We start from the raw sequence: 22059 nt of genomic DNA, 5'->3' as shown, positions 1-22059 counted from the left end.
TAAAGATGCTCATGTAATGCACTCCAACACTTCTGGGTGAAGTCCTAAATATGTATTACTGCAAACAAAAAGAATGTTTTACACACTTCTTACACTGGGCTACATTTGGGTACAATTTGTGCTACATTTGAGCTCTATTTTCCCTAGTGTCTATCTTTGGAGACTTATCTGTCATATAGCTCCCTAATTTCCTCATTTACTGCAGTATCCTCAGTTTTCAGTTTTCTACGTCCATTCTATCAAGTTGGCGCTCAGATGTGCCACCATTTTGGCATGAATTCAGAATGTTAGCACTCTAGTTGCTCATTAGAACACTATAGTAAAGCTGCTGATCACCAGGGAGTTAGCTGGCAATCTGCTGCTGGTGTTCACAGTGCATGTTTCAGTCTGCATGTCACCATGTTTTAATGAAATAGAAGAGCAACATATTTGAGAACTCACTTAAAATGTGTCCTAATATTTCTTTCTACATCACACAATAAACTAAAGCCCCTCATTTTGTTCCTTACTAAGTTTAATGTTTTTAGTTCTACCAGTTGGATTTATTCAACATGGCTTCAAGTGTGCCATTGTTTTGTCATAAGTAACACTGTTAGTGCTCTAGTTGTTCTCTAGAACACTCCGGGAGACTGCAGTAGAACACAAGGAAATCAACTGACAAGTTGCTCCTGTTGGACATACATGATTTACTGGGAATGTCGGACTTCATTTTCATATGACTGAGAAAGACAGTGTAAATTTTCCTGGAAATATGCTCTGCATTTTAGCTTCTGGATCACCTTCCATAACCTCTATGGGGAAATCATGAGAATTGTTTTTTCTCTCAAACATGATTCATGAAATCCGAGCAGAAGGATTTTTCAAAATGTAAAATCACCTTGGAACAAACTAACATAAAATTAGTATAACATCAACAAATGCTAATATTTTGAAATATCTGTCATCACTGTTTATACATTCTCATGTTTGTGTCCCTCCAAACCTGCCATTCACTTCAATGCATTTCAATGGGGTGCTATCATGTATATTGGTCCCAAGATACCTGCCAAGACTTCCTGGTTGAAGTGTTGGGAGACACTCAAATTTCAGTAGCATTTCACTAGGTTTTTGGGCTTCCAGATATCTATATTTTTTAAATATCCCTTAAACTACTGAATGAATTTACAACAAATTACAAAAAGCACGCTTTCTGGACAAACATCCAGCTTTCCGTCAAATTTTGCGTAATTCCGTTCAGCAGTTCGGGATGTAGTTGTGTTAAAAAAGTGAAAACTCCCATAGACTTAATTTGGACCACCGCATTTTTCTCGGTGACCACTTGACGGATCACCCCGAAACTTTCAAAGTAGCAGCTGGACCAAAAAGGGGTCGTTTTTTGTAAATTGTGTGAAGATTCGTCAAATAGCACCAAAGTTATTGGCAAAAAACAAAAGGGATCAAAGATGGGTCTGACACAGCTTGAGTCTATTGCAGCAAGATATTTAATAGACCTGTTTGGCACATCAAATAGCGTTTACGCACTGTGGCAGCACCTGGCAAATGCGTTTTGGCGAATGCCTTCCACAGTGCCACTTTTGTGCTCGACAGTCCTTTCCTGAATTTTCTGTCTCAGAATAAGGCACTCAAGGACTTGGAAATGGATGTAGCCATTGTGATTAAACCCTCAGATAAGGGTGGTAATGTAGTTTTGAAAACACGTACCAACTACTGCAATTAAGCTCTTCTTCAACTAAATAATCGAGAGAATGATCTCCTGATCACTGCCAGCGAATACATGCAAAGCATAACACAGTATGAAAAATGGATTCTGAAATGGCGAACTAAAGGAATGCTTTCAACAGAGGAATATACCTTTCTATTGACACCTTATGCGAGACACCCCCCTTTTTACCTTCTACTGAAATTCCACGAGAATGCGGTGAATACACTGGGACACCCAATAATTTCATCCATTGGTGGCCTTCTTGAAAACATGTCTAAATTCATTGATATTTGTTCCCCTTTGTACTTGAACTGCCCTCGTATACCAGGGACACAAAGGACTTTTTAAGGCATATTGAAGGAACTTCATGGGAACCTGACTTCCTCATGATAACCTTAGACATAGCTTGTCTATACACAAGCATATCATATGAGGATGGTATTGCTGCTATCAAATATTTCCTGAAAAATGGAAAGGTGAGACCATTCGGTCCCCCCGAACGTATGGATGGGTGCCCTGATCCCCCGGGAAACCATTGTGGGCGGGGGGCGTATCCCGGCTGGTATGCTCGAAGCGGCGTGGCCGGAACACGCTCCTGTCCTAAACACCCGCCCGGAAGTCCGTGCACTGTTGGGCGTGCTTGAGGCGGGGCCCCGCCCTCCCGCAGCTGGATAAAAGGTGCGGGAATCCAACGAAGCTTCCTCTTGTTCCTGCGCTCTGAAGGCTGCACCACTCGTCGCTCGTGAGCCCTCAAGGGAACAAGCTGCACTTTTTTGAGAACTGTAATCTTTCTCTTTCTCTTTCAGTTATCAAGGCGTGGTTGGAGATCGAGTAGCCTTCGTAGGACAGGTCGGACGGATCGATCACAGACATGCCTGGCAAGATGCCCGGAAAGAGCTCCGAGATGGAAAGGATGCTGCGCACGTTGATGAACCAAGTAGCGGTGATGGACCGAAAATTGGGTAAAGTTGACCGGCTAGATCGCGGCTTGGCGGCCATCAGGAAATAGGTGGAGGCCCAGAATGCCCCCGCGGGGCGGCCTAAGAGGGTCATAGGACCGGCCTTGCCGAACGTCACCCCAGGGGATAAGGGTAAAAAGAGGAAGGGGAAGGCGGGTCCCAGCGAGGCCCCAGTTCCGGTAGAAACTCCACCAATTCCGGTAGCGCCAGCGACCAGCCCGGTACCAGGACCGGATGGGGGGTTGCCTATCCCCGTGGTTATCACGCCACTGGGGGATGACCAGATGCCCCCAGAATTAGCTCTTCAGTTAGCAGCGGTGTTACCATGGCTAAAGAAGGGAGCAGGGGGATCTGCGGCTGCGGGAGACCCGACCGAAGAGGCCAGAGTATTTATTGAGCAGTTGCGGCAGGCAAGGGATGCCGGGACAGCGAATGTGCCTTCTATTTCCCCGCAGGTGGCGAAGGTGGTCACGGCTGACAACCAGGAGAAAACAACGGATTCAGCTTGAAGTGCGGCAGAAGCCGGTAAGGGATCGTTACCGATGGTGGGGGAGGGTGCGGTACCCTCAAGGCGGGAAAGTTTAGCTCATGTTCCCATGGTTACGAAAGAGATGGTGTGGGCAAACAAGTATATTAACATGTTTTCACTGTTGACTGATCATCGTGGGTTAGAGTATGCAAAGACCCAGAAAGATTTGTGGCACCCCAGTGTATGGCGGGCCAAGATGGCAGAATTCAGGGTCGATGAGACGATGATGAACTGGATCAGGGCCTTTTCTATTTTTGTAGCGATTATCGGAGAACGTACACCAGAGGTGTTGAGTGACTTAGCATGTTATCAGAGTAGAATCACAAATTTCCATGCGAAGTATGGGGGAGATGAATGGAAGGGCTATGATATGGCCTTTAGAAAGGCGAAGGAATTTAATGCGGCCTTGACATGGGATTGTTTGGATACAGTGTCCTGGCATGAGCAGCTCTTGCCAGGCCCAGCGAGTGCTTCCGGGGCGAGCGCGAACGGCTCCGGGGTATTCCCTCAGAGGCAGTCACAGCCCTTTCTTGCGAGCTCTGGGGGGGAGTCCCAACCTAGGTCGGGCGGGAACGGAAGCAAGCGAGGGGTGTGTTGGGGCTTTAACAAAGGAACTTGTAACAGGCCCCATGGAACGTGTAGGTTCCGGCACGCGTGCTCGGGCTGTGGAAATTCCTCACACCCGGAAACCAGTTGCCGATCAAAGGCAAATGGCGCAGGAGGAAAGGGGGGTCCCAAGCAGGATTGATGTGGTGCCGCGGAAGCAAACATCTTCGCCCGTGGATATCTTGGTTTTGACCCCTTGGCTAAACGGATACCCTGATCATGCGTCTGCCGGGACTCTGAGGGAAGGCTTCTCATATGGCTTCAGGATCCCGGCGGGCAATTTTCGTGGGAACTCTTCCTGTAAAAATCAGTTGTCTATTCAACACAACCCAACAGTTGCCGCCAAAAAGATAGCAAAGGAGGTTAGCCTGGGGCGGGTGGCAGGACCATTTGGCAACCCACCAGTGGCTGATTTTGTGTGTTCCCCATTAGGACTTGTTCCGAAGAAGGACCCGGGGGACTATAGGCTCATTCACAATCTATCGGCCCCGAGGGGGGCTTCAGTGAACGAGGCGATTGACCCCGAGGTATGCTCAGTAAAGTACGCATCGTTCGATGACGCATTAGTAATGTTGAATCGCCTGGGCCCCGGTGCATTGTTAGCTAAATCAGACATTGAATCTGCATTCAGATTGCTCCCAGTGCATCCTCAAGACCAGCGCCTGCTGGGTTTCACGTTTCAGGGGAAATACTACATGGATATGTGCATGCCTATGGGTTGTTCAATTTCATGTGCTTATTTTGAAATGTTTAGCTCGTTTTTGGAATGGGTGTTCATGAAGGCCACAGGGCACAAACATGTGATGCATTATCTTGATGATTTCCTCTTTCTTGGCCCACCGGGCACTCGGGACTGTGCGCGGGCATTGCAGGACTTCTGCGTGCTCATGCGGGGTTTCGGGGTTCTGTTGGCACCGGGTAAGACGGTAGGGCCGACTACCTCCCTCGAGTTTCTGGGTATAGAACTAGACTCAGAAGAGGGGTGTTTCCGTTTGCCGTTGGAGAAGGTTGCCAAGGTTAGGGCTTCCTTGTTACAGTGTCTCCGAACAGAGAAGGTGACCCTGCACCAGTTACAACAGACAGTGGGTCAGCTTAACTTTGCATTGAGAGTAATACCGATGGCTCGCCCTTTCTCTTGATCTATTGCGCAATCTATGGTGGGCCTTAAGGAAGGACACCACCGCACTAGACTGTCGGCAGAGGTTCGCCAGGACATGCTCATTTGGCTGGCATTCCTGGCGGACTTCAACGGCCGAGTGGTATAGAGCAAACCCCCAGCCTCGTCGGTGGAACTCAGCTTATGGACCGACTCGGCGGGGAGCGTGGGGTTTGGCGCAATCTTCGGAAACCGGTGGTCGGCGCAAACATGGCCGGCGTGGTGGCGAACAAGCAGCCTGACAAGTAACATTGGTTTCCTGGAATTATTCCCCATCTGGGTGGCTCTGGTGGCATGGCCGGAAGACTTTAGGGACCGCTCAGTGGTGTTTTGGTCAGATAACATGACAGTGGTCGATTGCATTAATCAGCAGGCAGCACGCTGCAAATGGATCTTACGACTGTTGAAAGAGATTGTATTGCAATGCATGAGATTGAACGTACAGTTCAGGGCAAAACATGTGCCGGGTGTACTAAATAATGCAGCTGATGCGCTCTCTCGTTCAAAAATGCAGGCTTTCAGGGATTGTCTACCCTCAGCGGAGCTAGTGGCGGCACCTTTCCCCGAAGCACTATGGCAGATAGGTGCCCCGGACTACAAAACCTTGTGGCAGCCAGTTTAGCGCCCAGGACGAGGAAAGCTTATGAAGGGGCGTTCCGTTCATACTGCGCCTTTCTTGGGCCGGTAGGGGAGCATAGATGGGGGCGGGATGAGTCCTTGCTCCAATTTTTGGTGGCACTTCATAAGGAAGGCCGGTCGGCGGCAACCGCCAATAGGTATAAGGTCGCCAAATCATTTATGGCACAGCTCCACGGGATAAGGGACCCGACGGACTCCTTCTTAGTCAGGAAGGCTCTCCGCGGCTGGCGGCGCCTGGAGGGTCGCAGACAGGATAACAGGCACCCGATTGGGTTTGATAAATTGACCACCTTACTGGCGAAACTGGACGAGACATGCTCCTCGCCCAGCGAGGCAATACTGTTCCGAGCAGCTTTCACATTGGCATTCTATGGGGCCCTGCGGGTGAGTGAACTTGTGGCTGGGAATAAGAAAGATGTGGAAGGAGATCTACGCAGGGATCACATCCAAGTAAGGGGGGATTCTCTGCTGATCTCGATAGCCAGGTCCAAAACGGACCAGGAGGCCCTGGGGAATAGTGTGGTGTTGCAGCGCGCTCCGGGGAATCTGGTTGTCCAGTAAGGCATGTGGAGGCCTACCTGAAACAAAGGTTGACAACATGGGGGGGGGCCCTGCTTAGACATATGGACGGCACCCCGTTGACAAGATTTCAATTTCAGAGGGGGCTGGCAATTACGATTGCAGCAGAGGGTTTGAACCCGTGTGATTTTGGGACCCATTCATTCAGAATAGGGGCCGCTACAGAAGCTACGCTCGGGTCTGCAGGCAGACGAGGTGAAACAATTAGGCCGTTGGTCCTCGAATTGTTTCAAGAGATATGTGCGGCTGCACATGTTGTAAAAGACTGTTGATATGCACTCACGCTTGTTGTCTTTTTGTTTGGATTACAGTTTCGCGAGCCTGTGACGCGGGGCGGAAATTGGGATCGGCCCAGCATCAGCTGACCAGTGGGAAACGATCCCGGAATGGAGTTCAAGTGGTCTGGGTCGTGGGCCACTCATACGTGAGGCGTGCCGGGGACATATTCAAAGCAGGTGATGCGATCCACACATCTGAGGAATATGGGTTCAGAGTGACCTTCCATGGGAAGGGCGGCCTCTGTATTGACCGATTGCAAAGTTTTGTGAAGGAACTATTAGGGCGGCACAGGTCACCGCCATCTGTAGTCATAGTGCACGTAGGGGGCAATGACTTGGTGAGACTGGGAAGACGGGTGTTAGTTGAGCACATACTGTCTGTAGATAGCTGGTTAGCCAAAAGGTTCCCGGGATGTACGATTGCCTGGTCCCACATGATTCCCAGGAGGATATGGCGGGAAGGTTTGTGTATGACAGTGTTGAACCACTCGGCAAAGAGGGTCAACAATAAAATAGAAAAATTGTTTCGCTCTGCTCATCTCCAAAGCATTTCTCATGGGTGTATCAGGGGCGATCACGGTTATTCGAATGATGGGGTTCACCTGTCCAGGACTGGTAATGACTTACTAATAGGAGACATCGTAGCTTGGCTAGTGGGTTTGAGGAGACATGACCTATAGGAGGTGTACAGGCGGTAAGGTCATGATTGGTGAGCAATGATTTCAAGGTCCCTAGGGGGGGCGCCACCCATTATGGATGGGAGCGCCCGGCGGGAGGCGGCCATTGGCCCCTCCCACGGGGGGTGGCACCCACTACGGATGGGTTGCCCAGGGGGAGACGGCCATAGGCCCCTCCCAGGGGGAGACGACTATATGCCCCTCCCACGAATTTCCCGGGGGGCGGATATCCGCTCCGGCGGAAGAGAGTGTGGGGAAGGGGGGGAGTCCACGCTGTCCTTCTTACGGATACCTCGCACACGAACTCAGATGACCTTAAGATGGCGTCGAGTGAAAGGGGGCCCCCACGACAAGGGAAGTTACAATTAGCGGCGAGGGTAAAGTCCTCTGCGCATGCGCCACTCACACCGTGAGGGCGGGAAGTTGGTGATAGGGATCGGACACCGGTTAAGACCTTGCCGTTGGCCCTTAATGTTAGGTTGTACAAATTCAAATGTAATGCATTTATCAGGATGCTAGACTCGGCTAGGAAACCTTTGTATTAGAGATTTGTTAAGGTTAGCCTGAAAAACCTGTCTTCATCAAGATGTAATTGAAGTTGAATTTGTACATGATTCATGAAACGTTTTAATTTAAAGTTTTAAATTTTGTTTCATATTTTAATAAATACGGCCGGGGGGTCGTGAGGCCCCCTCGCCTTCCAAAAGTTCAAATCTGTGTCTGTCTCCTCCCATGGGGAATTGGTGTTGGGAGGGGTGGCCGGCATCCCGGCCCATATCGTCCCCTGAAATTGGTTGAATACAGTGAAAATCTTAAAATTGTTATTTGTATAACAGTATTTTTATATTTCAGGACCAGATTTATAGACAAAAATGCAATACTGCCATGGGAGCCTGCTTTGCCCCAGCTATGCAAAACTTGTAATTGGCTGGTGGGAGAAGCAGGCTGCATGGGCAGATACATGTGATTACTTGGTACAAATAATCATAAGTTGGAGGCGTTACATAGACGATCTCTTTTTGATTTGGTGAGGTAGTAAGGAATCAGCAATCCAGTACATTTATTACTTAAACAGGCATGATCCGAACCTCCAGTTCACAAGTGACATTAGTTCAAAAGATGCTACGTACCTAGACCTGAGAGTCTTTGTGGCGGAGTAATATTGAGACGGCTCTATTTAAAAAGCCCACAGCGGGAAATTCAATGCTGCCGCCAGGAGCAGCCACGCAGAGAACCTAAAAAACAGCATCCACTATGGGGAACTATTGCGTATTAAACATAATAGCAGTCGGCAGGTGAATTACAAACAGGCAGCTGTTGAAAGCATTAAGAGATTTCAAGTGAGGGGGTACAAGAAGAGAATCCTGAAAGAGGCTTGGGTAAAAACAGAAATGAAAAACAGAACCGACCTACTTAATGATGTTCCCAAAAAGGCAGATAAAGGGACGACACAGACTTTCAGGTTGAAAACCAACTACTGCAGTGCAGCTAACAGAGTTAGAAATATACTACAAACCAACTGGAGTATTCTGAAATCAGATGTCATTATAGGTCGAGACTTACCATCACATCCCTCACTAACCTTTAGGAAGACATGGTATCATTGGCATTGCAGGTTTCTACCCTTGCAGTAAATACAAGGCTTGTTCCAATTGTAAAAAAGTTACAACATATATGATTGAAGGTCGTAGAGACCTGATATGTATTTCTAAATTTATGAACTGCAATATTGACTTTGTAGTCTACTGTTTGGTCTACCCCCTTGGCTTAAGATACGTGGACAGTACCATACACCCAGTTAAGGTTTGTGTCTTAGAACACAAATGAGCCCTTCAGAACAATGGCAATAGCTATCCGGTTGCTAGACATTATCCGTTACATCACAAGCTAGTGAAATACTTTTGCTTAGACCATGGGGCTCGTGATCCCAGAGGAGGGAATAGAGAGAAACGTTTGCGAAGACTAGAATCACTATATATTTTCAACATGACCACCAAGGTTCCAACAGGATTGAACATCGGGGAGGAACTGGGGTACACTTGGAAATATGGAGAGTACATTTCATTTAGAGGAAGTTGATGGTTGGGAAAGGGAGGGAGCGGGTGTACATTCTGCCATCTCAGTAGTTTTATTGTGAGGTGCCAAATCCAGAGATCACTCAGATGTAGAAGCCCATTCAGGGCTCAATTGTGTGAGTAGTGTGTAACACAAAGAGGAATTTACACATTGAGGCAATGATTGTGGCTGCTTGGCGCGCAAATTGAGAAACAGTGGCTTTATAGCAATGTGAATGATAGAGAGGTGCACACACATTACACTGTGCTGAATGAGGCAATATATTGTTGCACAGGTGCGTATCCCATACAGGGCGGGATTCAGCAAAGAAGGCGCATCACTGATCATTGCTAAAGAGCAACAACCCTAAGGCAGTTTGAATGAAAGACAGGTCTGCGCACGTAATACTGTGTTAGCTGCTCAAAAATAATGCGAAATTGCTCCAATAATCAATGTTGCCTTTCTATTTGATTAATGAATTAGAATGTGTCATGATTTGATTTACGATAACATTATGAAATGTGACCTTTTGCCTGGTGCTGCAATTTTGAGTACCTGCCTGACCCTCAATTGGTCACCAAGTAATGACGTATAAATTACGAGGTCTGTGCGCAGCGGGTGTCAACACGGAGGAAGGAGTACCGCTAAAATGCTTTGTTTGCGACTTTGTGTCATTAAATCTTGACTGAGGATTTACCCCCTGTGTGTGCTGGTGTTTTTCGTTTGAGGTTGGAGATATATATATATATATATATATATATGTACTTTTTTCCTTTTAAAGAAATGATAAAATTGTATGTGCAAGAACTGATGAATTACTAGATAAGGCACATGCCAAAGAAATTGTGAGAAAAACAACTAGTATAAAATCTAGCAAATAGGCACTAGCATTTTAATTGCGGAACATTTGCACATGGGATTTAATGAAATGAATTTTTTCAAAATATATATTCGAAAAGTGAAAATGTTGGATAAAAAGGGAAATATCTTTTTATAACATTTGTGCATGAATTACGTTTGCAATGAGGCTTTGTGCGTAGTAATTTTGGTGAAGTAACACATTATAATATGGCCGCCGTATTATAGAAAATTGAGCTGTATCTCTAAATGCTGAGTGCATTGTCTGTTTTTACTACCCCTGTAAAGTGTATTTTAATCAGCTAACAATGGTGGTGAGACCTCGTGAGCAAGGGAGCTTAACTCCCGAAACACGTCGATGTATTTCGTCATTTTAATTAAATAAAAGGACTTTCGTAACCTACCTTGGAGTGCCAGATGATTTATTACTTCTGGAAATAGATCTTATATTCAATATATATATTTATTTATATATCTATATCTATCTCTCTCTCTCTCTATATATATCTATACTACTATTATAAAGAGAGAACTGTGTCCTTTGAGCCAGGTAAACTTGAAAAGTGCACCACCAATCGCAACACCCAATACAGCGTTGGAAAGGAGGGGTCCAGTAGGTGGACATAGGCTATAAAAAAGAACAAAAAAAACGTTATTTAAAAAATAAACAATAAAAAAAAAGTAGTCCCTAAGAAGTAGCGCCGGCCGTGTGTGCTAACGACGTGAACGTGCGTGCTGACATCATGGGGGGGGGGGGGGGGGGGGGGGGGGAGAGTGGCGGACAGGAGCCCGAGGAGCAGCGGACAGGAGCGAGGAACTCATGCTGAGGTAGGTGAAGCGAGGGGAGGATGGTCCGTCCTAAAATCCTGCTTTAGAGATTTGACTCTCTGTTGAGCAGAAAACCTTGCCAAACCCTCACGAGGGCTTCTAAAACAAAATCGATCTGCAGCATAAAAATCAATGGAGTTGCCTCCTTCGTGGATGTTTTTATAGGGGAAGAAAACGCTTGGGAAGAAAGACTGCATAATTAATTCAGAGGCAAAACGGGACGGTAGCAAGGGTAGCATCGCAAAGTTTTCTACTTAAAAGTTCAGTTCCATGTGTATGAAAGTGCATGAAATTCGGTGTGTCAGACAGACTCATAAACATCTATGCAGCCGGTTTCTTCCACCCGAGTCCCACCAGCAACTTCTTGCACTAAATATTCAGTGCAGCTATTTCCCTTCATTTCCATTCATCTTTGGTCGTTTGTCAGATACAGCCCTGTAACTATTCCAATTAGCAAGTTGTGTTGGGGAACCAGCGCGCCCGGATTTTACCGTGCTGCAGCGAACGTCAAACAGGACCCATCTGAGTCTGCCGACTACACACACTGCTCGGTAAAAACACAAAGTGACACAAATGAGTTGTGATACGCTCTGGGGAAATGAACAGAGACCTCGCTTGATGCAATGCACAAACTCAGACATTAATGCATTGGGCAGCGAGGACTGATTCACAACAAAAGAACTCTTGCTCTTTCATCCTGGTTTGTGACAGGGAAAATGGGACCTGGGGATTAAGCATTAGGTTCGGGACTGGAACTGGAACTTTTTTCAAAGGCTTCGAATGTTCACAAGTGTTTAGAAATGCGTGTCCGACGAATAACAAACACAATAAGGAAACCGACAAAAGCAATAATGTCTTTTGAGTCATAACCCACTAAACCAAGTTCATCCCTGTGAACTAAGCATTACCTTTCTACATACCTGTGATCTTGCTGCAAAACAAATTAATTTAAAACACAAATCAGAGATGTTTTAGGAAACAAACAATTCTTAACAGAGGAAACCTTCAGTCATGGTTGGACTGGGACTGAACGTACGCACGTGCACTAAAACATATGCCCTCATCTGTGAATTAAGGGGCATATTTATGATTTCTGGCGCATCTCTGCAAATCAGCAGGGATGCGCCAGAACAAATGCGTCACGCAAAACTACCCTTGTGTCACGGCGGATGCGCTGCATTTACAATGCGGTGCACCGTGGCGCAAGGGTAGGCAGATGCGTGACGCATCTCATGACGTAAGGGCGGCGCATCGTTGGAGTCGCGTCGCAAGCGCGAGGCGACTCCAGCAATGCTCGGTTGTGCCCTATACTTAACGTGCTGCGTCAGTCCTTACGCCTGCTTCAAGCTTCAAGCAGGCGTAAGGAATTGACGTAGCAGCGTCGCACAAGTGCCTGCGTGAAATCTTGTAGATTTCACGCAGGCACTTTTGCGAGGCGCACCTGCCCCGGAACGCCCACCCTGCGCCAGAACGCCCACATGTGGCGCAGGGCTTTACAACATGACACATCTGCCTAGATGCGTCACGTTGTAAATGGGTCACAGGGATACGCCACGTTTATGCCGCCGTTGCGTCACGCAAGGTGGCGTAAACGTGGCACAAGTGCCTTGTAAATCTGCCCCAAAGTACTAAAAGATGCCCATGTTTGCAAAATAGGAGAGTTTTGAACTTACATAGATGCCGTATACGTGTTTTGCAAGTTAAGGACGCATGCATAGATTTGAGCTTGCTTCAGGCAATATTTGTTTTAATCTATACTACTATTATAAAGAGAGAACTGAGTTGGTAAAAGTTTAATCCCTTTTGCTTTTCAAGGTGTAAATGTTCAAAATCTGGGGACATATTAGAGGTGGGTGGGTGGTACAGGAGTAGAAACCCATCAAGTCAGAGAAGCAAGACAGGCCCACACATGACTCACAGGGGCACAGATAGATGGCCTGACATAGCGAACGGCAGCATACACTTGGTTGATGCCTAGGACACACCCACTAATAGCCACAACCAATAATGTCAAGGATTTCAAGAACCCTATCAAATGGATGAACACTCTATGGAAATTATATGACTTGAAGGCAGATATCTGTTTTCAACAGGAGACACATCTCCATCAAGCAGACCTGCATAGAATACATCTTGCTGATTTCATGACACACCTTTGTGGAACAAAATACCAAGGCTAACCAAGCAGGGAGATGAGTAGCTGTAGATAGAGTGTGAGATAGACAGCACATCACTGTAGCAGCAATATATGCCCTAATCGTGGAAAGGAATAGTTTCTAAAACAAACAATCCATCCATCTATACTACTATTATAAAGAGAGAACTTGCACCTTTGAGCCAGGTAAACTCGAAAACTACACCACCAATCTGAACACCCAAGACATCTTAGAAAACCTCAGGGCAAGCAGAAGTACATAGGCTACATAAAAATAAAAATAAAACGTTGTTTAAAATATTTACAAATAAAAATAAAGTACTCCCTTGCAAGTAGCGCCGGCCGCGACGTATGCGTGAGGGGAGTAGCGTCTGGACATGAGTGCCGGGAGGAGTGTCTGCGTGAGGGGAGGAGCGGAGTTCACCAGCAACAGCAATACGGGAAAACATGAGCGCCGGGAGGAGCTGCTGAGCGGTGAGAAGCGGAGGAGCAGTGGCAGCGCGGGGAGGAGCAGCGGATGAGGTAAGTCGGGACCAAGGGGGGGGGGTTACAAAGCCGGGGCAGGAGGCGGGAGGCGGGCGGGAGGCTCAAGGCGGGAGGCGGTAGGCGCTAAGCGCTATGCCCAATGTCGGGGCGGGGGGCGAGGGGGCTCAAGGCTCAAGGTGGGAGGCAGTATAGCCAATGTCGGGGCGGAAGGCGGGAGGCGGGAGGGATGCAGACTGGGCAATGTCGGGGGTGCACAGAGGCTTAAAATGCTGCCCCCAGCCCCTTTCTGCCCCAGGCAACGCTGGTGCGGGCTGCTAGTATATATATATATATATATATATGCAGAAATGTGGATGTATGGGTATATGTAAATATATATAAGGATACATAATGGTATAAGAGATACAATATAAGAAGGTTTAAGCAGCGCATGAAGAAGGCGTGAGTTATAGTTAACATAGTGTGCATACCAAGTTCTATACACTATGTATGGAGGTGTGTAAGTTATAATAACTTGAAGGTGTTGTGTAAAATATAAATTAAAGATATAGCTTTGAAATTTGTATGGTTTGTGTACTTTAAGATTTAGTTAGTATAGTTTTGGATTGCATAAGAAAGAATGAATACAGTTTTCCCAAACTAAAACAAATGTTTAACCTTTGTTTTTTTACATTGATTTAGATATTATGTAGATATAGATAGAGATGGAAATTTCCAATAAACTCAATTAGATTGAATACAAAGTCACAGCTGCCACGTTTCTGGCCTTTAAAAGCTTCAGCTCAATAATTGACACCATATGAAATTAAACAGAAATATGTTTTGGATGTACAATTCTAAAACAATATAGTCATATAGTGGTCCTTAGCATTTGAACATTTTGAATATCCTACCTGTGGATGTCTGTACAATCCCAGAACTCTTGCCAGGGGGATGGAGCAAAAGGAACTAGCATCTCCAACAATTCCAGTAAGAAGACCAGTCCTTGGACAGCTGTAGTTCAGAATCTGCTTTCCCTGCCCTGTCAGCATCCACAGGGTGCCCTGAAGAGCAAGAAGTGGATTGCCACATGAGTCATAGATCTGAAAGCCCAGTGTGATGTTGGGTAACAGGTCAGAGTTTCTGTTTATCTCCTCAATGGCAAATACCATGGCTTGGACCCATTGGTAATTTTGAAAGACAAACCTAGGACATGCATGTTAAAGAAACATTAAAAAACAAATCAGCATATATTATCTATGACTTCTGTGTATTCCTAACAACATTTTATAAAAAATTATAGTAATGTATATGGCCATGATTACAAGTCACCAGTTAAACCAATACTAATGAAGTGAAACCTTTGCCCAGTATGGTGTTTTTTCCATGTGTAAAATAATGATACAATACTATTATAAAATAAGCCACATTGCACCAGGTCATTTCACTATTCTTGCTACATAATTTAAAAATACAATATATAATACTTTATTGTATATGTTTATTAAAAAAACTTTACAAATATGAAAAAGTGACACTCTTGTTAAAAAAGAACAAATCATTTGAGGTAAAAACAAGTTTTAGGTAAATACATAAAATTCTGATCATTTTCAAGTGCCTTCAAGTGCAAGTAGCATTGTTTTTACAGTAAAAAAGTGTGGAAAAAAGATAATAGGCTATCGCAAGTGGTCCACCAAGAAGACTGTCCGTATTATAAATTGATTAAATATAATAGAGAAGCAGAATATAAGAATATACGTCAAAATCCAATTGGATGTCTGAAATGCCTTAAAAAAATATGCAGTGATATTTTTGTATATAACCGTTGTAAAAAAAATTCAAGATAGTTTTTTTTTGTTTAAGAAGTTTTTATTAAGTTTTCAAACACATAAGATAAAAGAGAAAATTGAAACAATAAAATGGGGAAAGGCTATAAGCCATAATAAAACATACATAACATAATTAAAATAAACCAGCAGTCAAATAATGTATGTTAAAATAGGAATATTATAATACAAAGAAAGAGGAAGGAAAAGAAAGTAGGAAAGAGAGAGATAGAAAGAGGAAAGGAAATATGAAGAAAAAGGAAGGAAAGGAAAAACCAAAATGGAGAGGGAGAATATTATTATAGAGCGAAGAGAAAAAGCATTAATGTATAGGAGAATGAGAGGAAAGATATGTAGTGAAAGGAAGCCAAAGAAGATCAGATTTAATTTTTTGAGAAAGAGAAGAGGAGGAAACAGTAGCAATCCTATGCTCATCACAAATAAAATTCCACCAAGTTAGTGAAGATATTTTAGAATTGTCTTTCCAGGATGATAGAATAACTTTAAAAGCTAATGCAATAAAAAGATCAAATAATCTGGAAACAGAAGATATATCAGCGACATCAGGTGAGAAGGAACCTAGAAAAACATTCTGTAGTGTCAAAGTAGCATTAAACTTAAATACTAACATGCAAATATTCAAAACAGAGTTCCAAAGGGATAAAATATTAGAACATTCATAAAGTTTTAACGTGCCGTTTCAGTGGCACATGACCAACATAAGACCAACATAATGGAGAAGAGGTTGGTGAAAATGTACAAATACTAACAGGAGTAATAATAGCTCTATGATAAATAAAATACAAAGATTGGGTAATATGAGCAGCAGCAGAAATTCTGAATAACTTGGACCACAATTTATCCAAGGTTGCAATGGGAAAAGAAATGAACAAATCAGTTTCCCATGCTGTCTCAATGTGGGACTTAGGTCTTTCAATAACATTTGATAACAATTACGTATATACAAGAGCGGCTTAAGGGCTGTGAGTTGAAAATAAGGGGTATAGAGGAGTAGAAAGGGAAATAGACGGCGTGTGAGGTGGAAAGGAAAAAGTGGTTAAATGAGATTGTATGGCATTAACAATAATATCATATTAATTAAGAAGAGAGTCAGGTAATTGATTGCTTGTTTGTAAAACATGAAAAGGGAACAATAGCGAAATTGTGAAGCAACTGATAAGCCAAAATAATACCCTTTTCTTTCCAGTATTTGTAGTAAAATGATTTGCCTTTATATTTAAGAAATGTATTATACCATACAGTGGAGGACAAAAACATTTAAGAGGAGTAATGGGCACATGCATCAAAGCCTTTTGCGATCAAGGGTCAATGCCCTTGCAATTTGAGAATTTGCAATTAATTGCAGGTTCTCAAATTGCGATTGCATTTAAGGAATACCATTTTACGATTACTTAAATGCAATGCATGAACGTTAAAAAATCTGCGATTTCGCAAATAGAGGGAGTAAATGACCATGAAGTTCAACTTTATGGTAATATGCTAAAACTTTGAAAATGCACTTTTGTGCATTTTTCAAAGTTTCATGTTAAGCAAACACATTCCCCAAAGGGCATGTGTGTGCGCAACATATGTGCACAGATCAATTTCAGGGGTGCAACAGGGTCTCCTTTGGACACCCCTGCACCCTTGAAATTGCATTCTCAATTTGCGATTGGCTAATTGCGAATCGCAAATTGAGAATGTCTTGCCATTCATTCCTATGGGCCTCAAGGCCCATAGGAATGAATGGGGAGGTATTCCTTAATTGCAACTCACAATTTGCGAGTCGCAATTAAGGAATATTTAGAAATCGCTATTTTTTTAGTGATTTCTTCATGCATAGGCTTTTGCGATTCCTTAATTGCGATTCCTTAAAAATCACAATTAATCGCAAGAGCCAACATTGATGCATGTGCCTGTAAAATCCTTAGAAAAAGTGTTATATAATAAAGTCTGGAAGTATTCTAAAACTGGGTTAATGGACAAAAAGGTGCAGTTTGACATAAAGATTATATGTTGAAACGAAAAATCTTTTTATAAGGAGCGTTCAATCTGGGAACAGGAATATCCACAAAATCATAAGCTAATTCAAAGGATTGTTTAATCAAAAAAGCTGAATGGTAAGCTTTAAAGTTAGGGAAATGTACACCACCTTCATCTTTAGGACGAATTAGTTTGTTTAGGGCAATTTGTGGGTGTTTATTATTCCACAAAAATCTTGTACACACAGAGTTAATTCGAGAAAAATATACATTGGGAATTCTGATAGGAAGCATAGACAGTGTATATAAAACATGAGGTACATTTATCATTTTAATAGTATCTAACCTGCCCCACCAAGAGAGATACAGGGGAGACCAAGTAATGAGGAGTGATTGGATTTTATTTATTAATGCATTAGACGTAAATTTAATTGTATCATTTAGGGATGATAAAAACCAAATGCCAAGGTATTTAATTTTTGAAGGACACCAAGCAAAATTAGTATCACTAAACATAAATTGATAACATATAGAGTTTAAGGGCAAGACTTCCGTCTTTAAGAGGTTGAGTTTGTAACCAGAAACCCTGGATTATAATCGATCTTCATCCATAAAAGGAGGGAGAGGTTCAACAGGATTAGACATATAAATTAATATATTATCTGCATAAGCAGATACTTTAGTTTCTACAGAGTTATGTTTGAAGCCAGCGATATGAGAATTAACACAAATACGCTCTAGGAATGGTTCATGCAAACAAAACAAGTGATGGACCGAATGTGGATCAATGTCACACATTCACCCCAGTCAAAAGATCTGGGCCCAAATCCATCGTTTTTTTGCACTCCACACCACCCTGGGTTAGACAATGGCGATATGCAAATCAGCTCTGACCCTGTGCCCCATGGGAACAGTCCAGTCCGAACTACAAAAGCCATGTCCTTCCCAGAACGGAATCAAGCATCCGAGGACCGGACCGGTTTCGAGGTAACACCTCTCATCAGCCCGGCTAGCTTGACTCCAGTGGTGTGGAGTGCCTGGGACCCACGTCTGAGCATCCCCAGCGCACTTATGGCGGTAATGCAAACAAAACAAGTGATGGACCGAATGTGGATCAATGTCACACATTCACCCCAGTCAAAAGATCTGGGCCCAAATCCATCGTTTTTTTGCACTCCACACCACCCTGGGTTAGACAATGGCGATATGCAAATCAGCTCTGACCCTGTGCCCCATGGGAACAGTCCAGTCCGAACTACAAAAGCCATGTCCTTCCCAGAACGGAATCAAGCATCCGAGGACCGGACCGGTTTCGAGGTAACACCTCTCATCAGCCCGGCTAGCTTGACTCCAGTGGTGTGGAGTGCCTGGGACCCACGTCTGAGCATCCCCAGCGCACTTATGGCGGTATTGCAAACAAAACAAGTGATGGACCGAATGTGGATCAATGTCACACATTCACCCCAGTCAAAAGATCTGGGCCCAAACCCATCGTTTTTTTGCACTCCACACCACCCTGGGTTAGACAATGGCGATATGCAAATCAGCTCTGACCCTGTGCCCCATGGGAACAGTCCAGTCCGAACTACAAAAGCCATGTCCTTCCCAGAACGGAATCAAGCATCCGAGGACCGGACCGGTTTCGAGGTAACACCTCTCATCAGCCCGGCTAGCTTGACTCCAGTGGTGTGGAGTGCCTGGGACCCACGTCTGAGCATCCCCAGCGCACTTATGGCGGTATTGCAAACAAAACAAGTGATGGACCGAATGTGGATCAATGTCACACATTCACCCCAGTCAAAAGATCTGGGCCCAAATCCATCGTTTTTTTGCACTCCACACCACCCTGGGTTAGACAATGGCGATATGCAAATCAGCTCTGACCCTGTGCCCCATGGGAACAGTCCAGTCCGAACTACAAAAGCCATGTCCTTCCCAGAACGGAATCAAGCATCCGAGGACCGGACCGGTTTCGAGGTAACACCTCTCATCAGCCCGGCTAGCTTGACTCCAGTGGTGTGGAGTGCCTGGGACCCACGTCTGAGCATCCCCAGCGCACTTATGGCGGTATTGCAAACAAAACAAGTGATGGACCGAATGTGGATCAATGTCACACATTCACCCCAGTCAAAAGATCTGGGCCCAAATCCATCGTTTTTTTGCACTCCACACCACCCTGGGTTAGACAATGGCGATATGCAAATCAGCTCTGACCCTGTGCCCCATGGGAACAGTCCAGTCCGAACTACAAAAGCCATGTCCTTCCCAGGATGCTTGATTCCGTTCTGGGAAGGACATGGCTTTCTGTCCATCACCTGTTTTGTTTGCAAATTCCGCCATAAGTGCGCTGGGGATGCTCAGACGTGGGTCCCAGGCACTCCACACCACTGGAGTCAAGCTAGCCGGGCTGATGAGAGGTGTTACCTCGAAACCGGTCCGGTCCTCGGATGCTTGATTCCCTTCTGGGAAGGACATGGCTTTTGTAGTTAGGACTGGACTGTTCCCATGGGGCACAGGGTCAGAGCTGATTTGCATATCGCCATTGTCTAACCCAGGGTGGTGTGGAGTGCAAAAAAACGATGGATATGGGCCCAGATCTTTGGACTGGGGTGAATGTGTGACATTGATCCACATTCTGTCCATCACCTGTTTTGTTTGCAAATTCCGCCATAAGTGCGCTGGGGATGCTCAGACGTGGGTCCCAGGCACTCCACACCACTGGAGTCAAGCTAGCCGGGCTGATGAGAGGTGTTACCTCGAAACCGGTCCGGTCCTCGGATGCTTGATTCCGTTCTGGGAAGGACATGGCTTTTGTAGTTCGGACTGGACTGTTCCCATGGGGCACAGGGTCAGAGCTGATTTGCATATCGCCATTGTCTAACCCAGGGTGGTGTGGAGTGCAAAAAAACGATGGATATGGGCCCAGATCTTTGGACTGGGGTGAATGTGTGACATTGATCCACATTCTGTCCATCACCTGTTTTGTTTGCAAATTCCGCCATAAGTGCGCTGGGGATGCTCAGACGTGGGTCCCAGGCACTCCACACCACTGGAGTCAAGCTAGCCGGGCTGATGAGAGGTGTTACCTCGAAACCGGTCCGGTCCTCGGATGCTTGATTCCGTTCTGGGAAGGACATGGCTTTTGTAGTCCGGACTGGACTGTTCCCATGGGGCACAGGGTCAGAGCTGATTTGCATATCGCCATTGTCTAACCCAGGGTGGTGTGGAGTGCAAAAAAACGATGGATATGGGCCCAGATCTTTGGACTGGGGTGAATGTGTGACATTGATCCACATTCTGTCCATCACCTGTTTTGTTTGCAAATTCCGCCATAAGTGCGCTGGGGATGCTCAGACGTGGGTCCCAGGCACTCCACACCACTGGAGTCAAGCTAGCCGGGCTGATGAGAGGTGTTACCTCGAAACCGGTCCGGTCCTCGGATGCTTGATTCCGTTCTGGGAAGGACATGGCTTTTGTAGTTCGGACTGGACTGTTCCCATGGGGCACAGGGTCAGAGCTGATTTGCATATCGCCATTGTCTAACCCAGGGTGGTGTGGAGTGCAAAAAAATGATGGATATGGGCCCAGATCTTTGGACTGGGGTGAATGTGTGACATTGATCCACATTCTGTCCATCACCTGTTTTGTTTGCAAATTCCGCCATAAGTGCGCTGGGGATGCTCAGACGTGGGTCCCAGGCACTCCACACCACTGGAGTCAAGCTAGCCGGGCTGATGAGAGGTGTTACCTCGAAACCGGTCTGGTCCTCGGATGCTTGATTCCGTTCTGGGAAGGACATGGCTTTTGTAGTTCGGACTGGACTGTTCCCATGGGGCACAGGGTCAGAGCTGATTTGCATATCGCCATTGTCTAACCCAGGGTGGTGTGGAGTGAAAAAAAAAAATACGATGGATATGGGCCCAGATCTTTGGACTGGGGTGAATGTGTGACATTGATCCACATTCTGTCCATCACCTGTTTTGTTTGCAAATTCCGCCATAAGTGCGCTGGGGATGCTCAGACGTGGGTCCCAGGCACTCCACACCACTGGAGTCAAGCTAGCCGGGCTGATGAGAGGTGTTACCTCGAAACCGGTCCGGTCCTCGGATGCTTGATTCCGTTCTGGGAAGGACATGGCTTTTGTAGTTCGGACTGGACTGTTCCCATGGGGCACAGGGTCAGAGCTGATTTGCATATCGCCATTGTCTAACCCAGGGTGGTGTGGAGTGCAAAAAAACGATGGATATGGGCCCAGATCTTTGGACTGGGGTGAATGTGTGACATTGATCCACATTCTGTCCATCACCTGTTTTGTTTGCAAATTCCGCCATAAGTGCGCTGGGGATGCTCAGACGTGGGTCCCAGGCACTCCACACCGCTGGAGTCAAGCTAGCCGGGCTGATGAGAGGTGTTACCTCGAAACCGGTCCGGTCCTCGGATGCTTGATTCTGTTCTGGGAAGGACATGGCTTTTGTAGTCCGGACTGGACTGTTCCCATGGGGCACAGGGTCAGAGCTGATTTGCATATCGCCATTGTCTAACCCAGGGTGGTGTGGAGTGCAAAAAAACGATGGATATGGGCCCAGATCTTTGGACTGGGGTGAATGTGTGACATTGATCCACATTCTGTCCATCACCTGTTTTGTTTGCAAATTCCGCCATAAGTGCGCTGGGGATGCTCAGACGTGGGTCCCAGGCACTCCACACCACTGGAGTCAAGCTAGCCGGGCTGATGAGAGGTGTTACCTCGAAACCGGTCCGGTCC

At 45.6% G+C, this 22059-nt stretch overlaps 1 protein-coding gene across 1 annotated transcript in view; it reads right to left on the bottom strand.

The window, feature by feature from the left end:
• The window catches only part of LOC147678536 (extracellular calcium-sensing receptor-like), a 121429-nt gene that overhangs the window by 45694 nt on the left and 53676 nt on the right, over positions 1–22059 (bottom strand). Inside the window, exon 2 of the mRNA XM_086945680.1 lies at positions 14401–14692. Within this exon, the coding sequence (XP_086801806.1) occupies positions 14401–14692 (292 nt within the window). The remainder of the gene's footprint in view (positions 1–14400; positions 14693–22059) is intronic.

Source organism: Lissotriton vulgaris, chromosome 12 (assembly GCF_964263255.1).
Source record: "Lissotriton vulgaris chromosome 12, aLisVul1.2, whole genome shotgun sequence".
Lineage (NCBI taxonomy): Eukaryota > Metazoa > Chordata > Amphibia > Caudata > Salamandridae > Lissotriton > Lissotriton vulgaris.
Note: the sequence above shows the minus strand (reverse complement) of the source record. Positions and strands in the feature narration are given on the sequence as shown.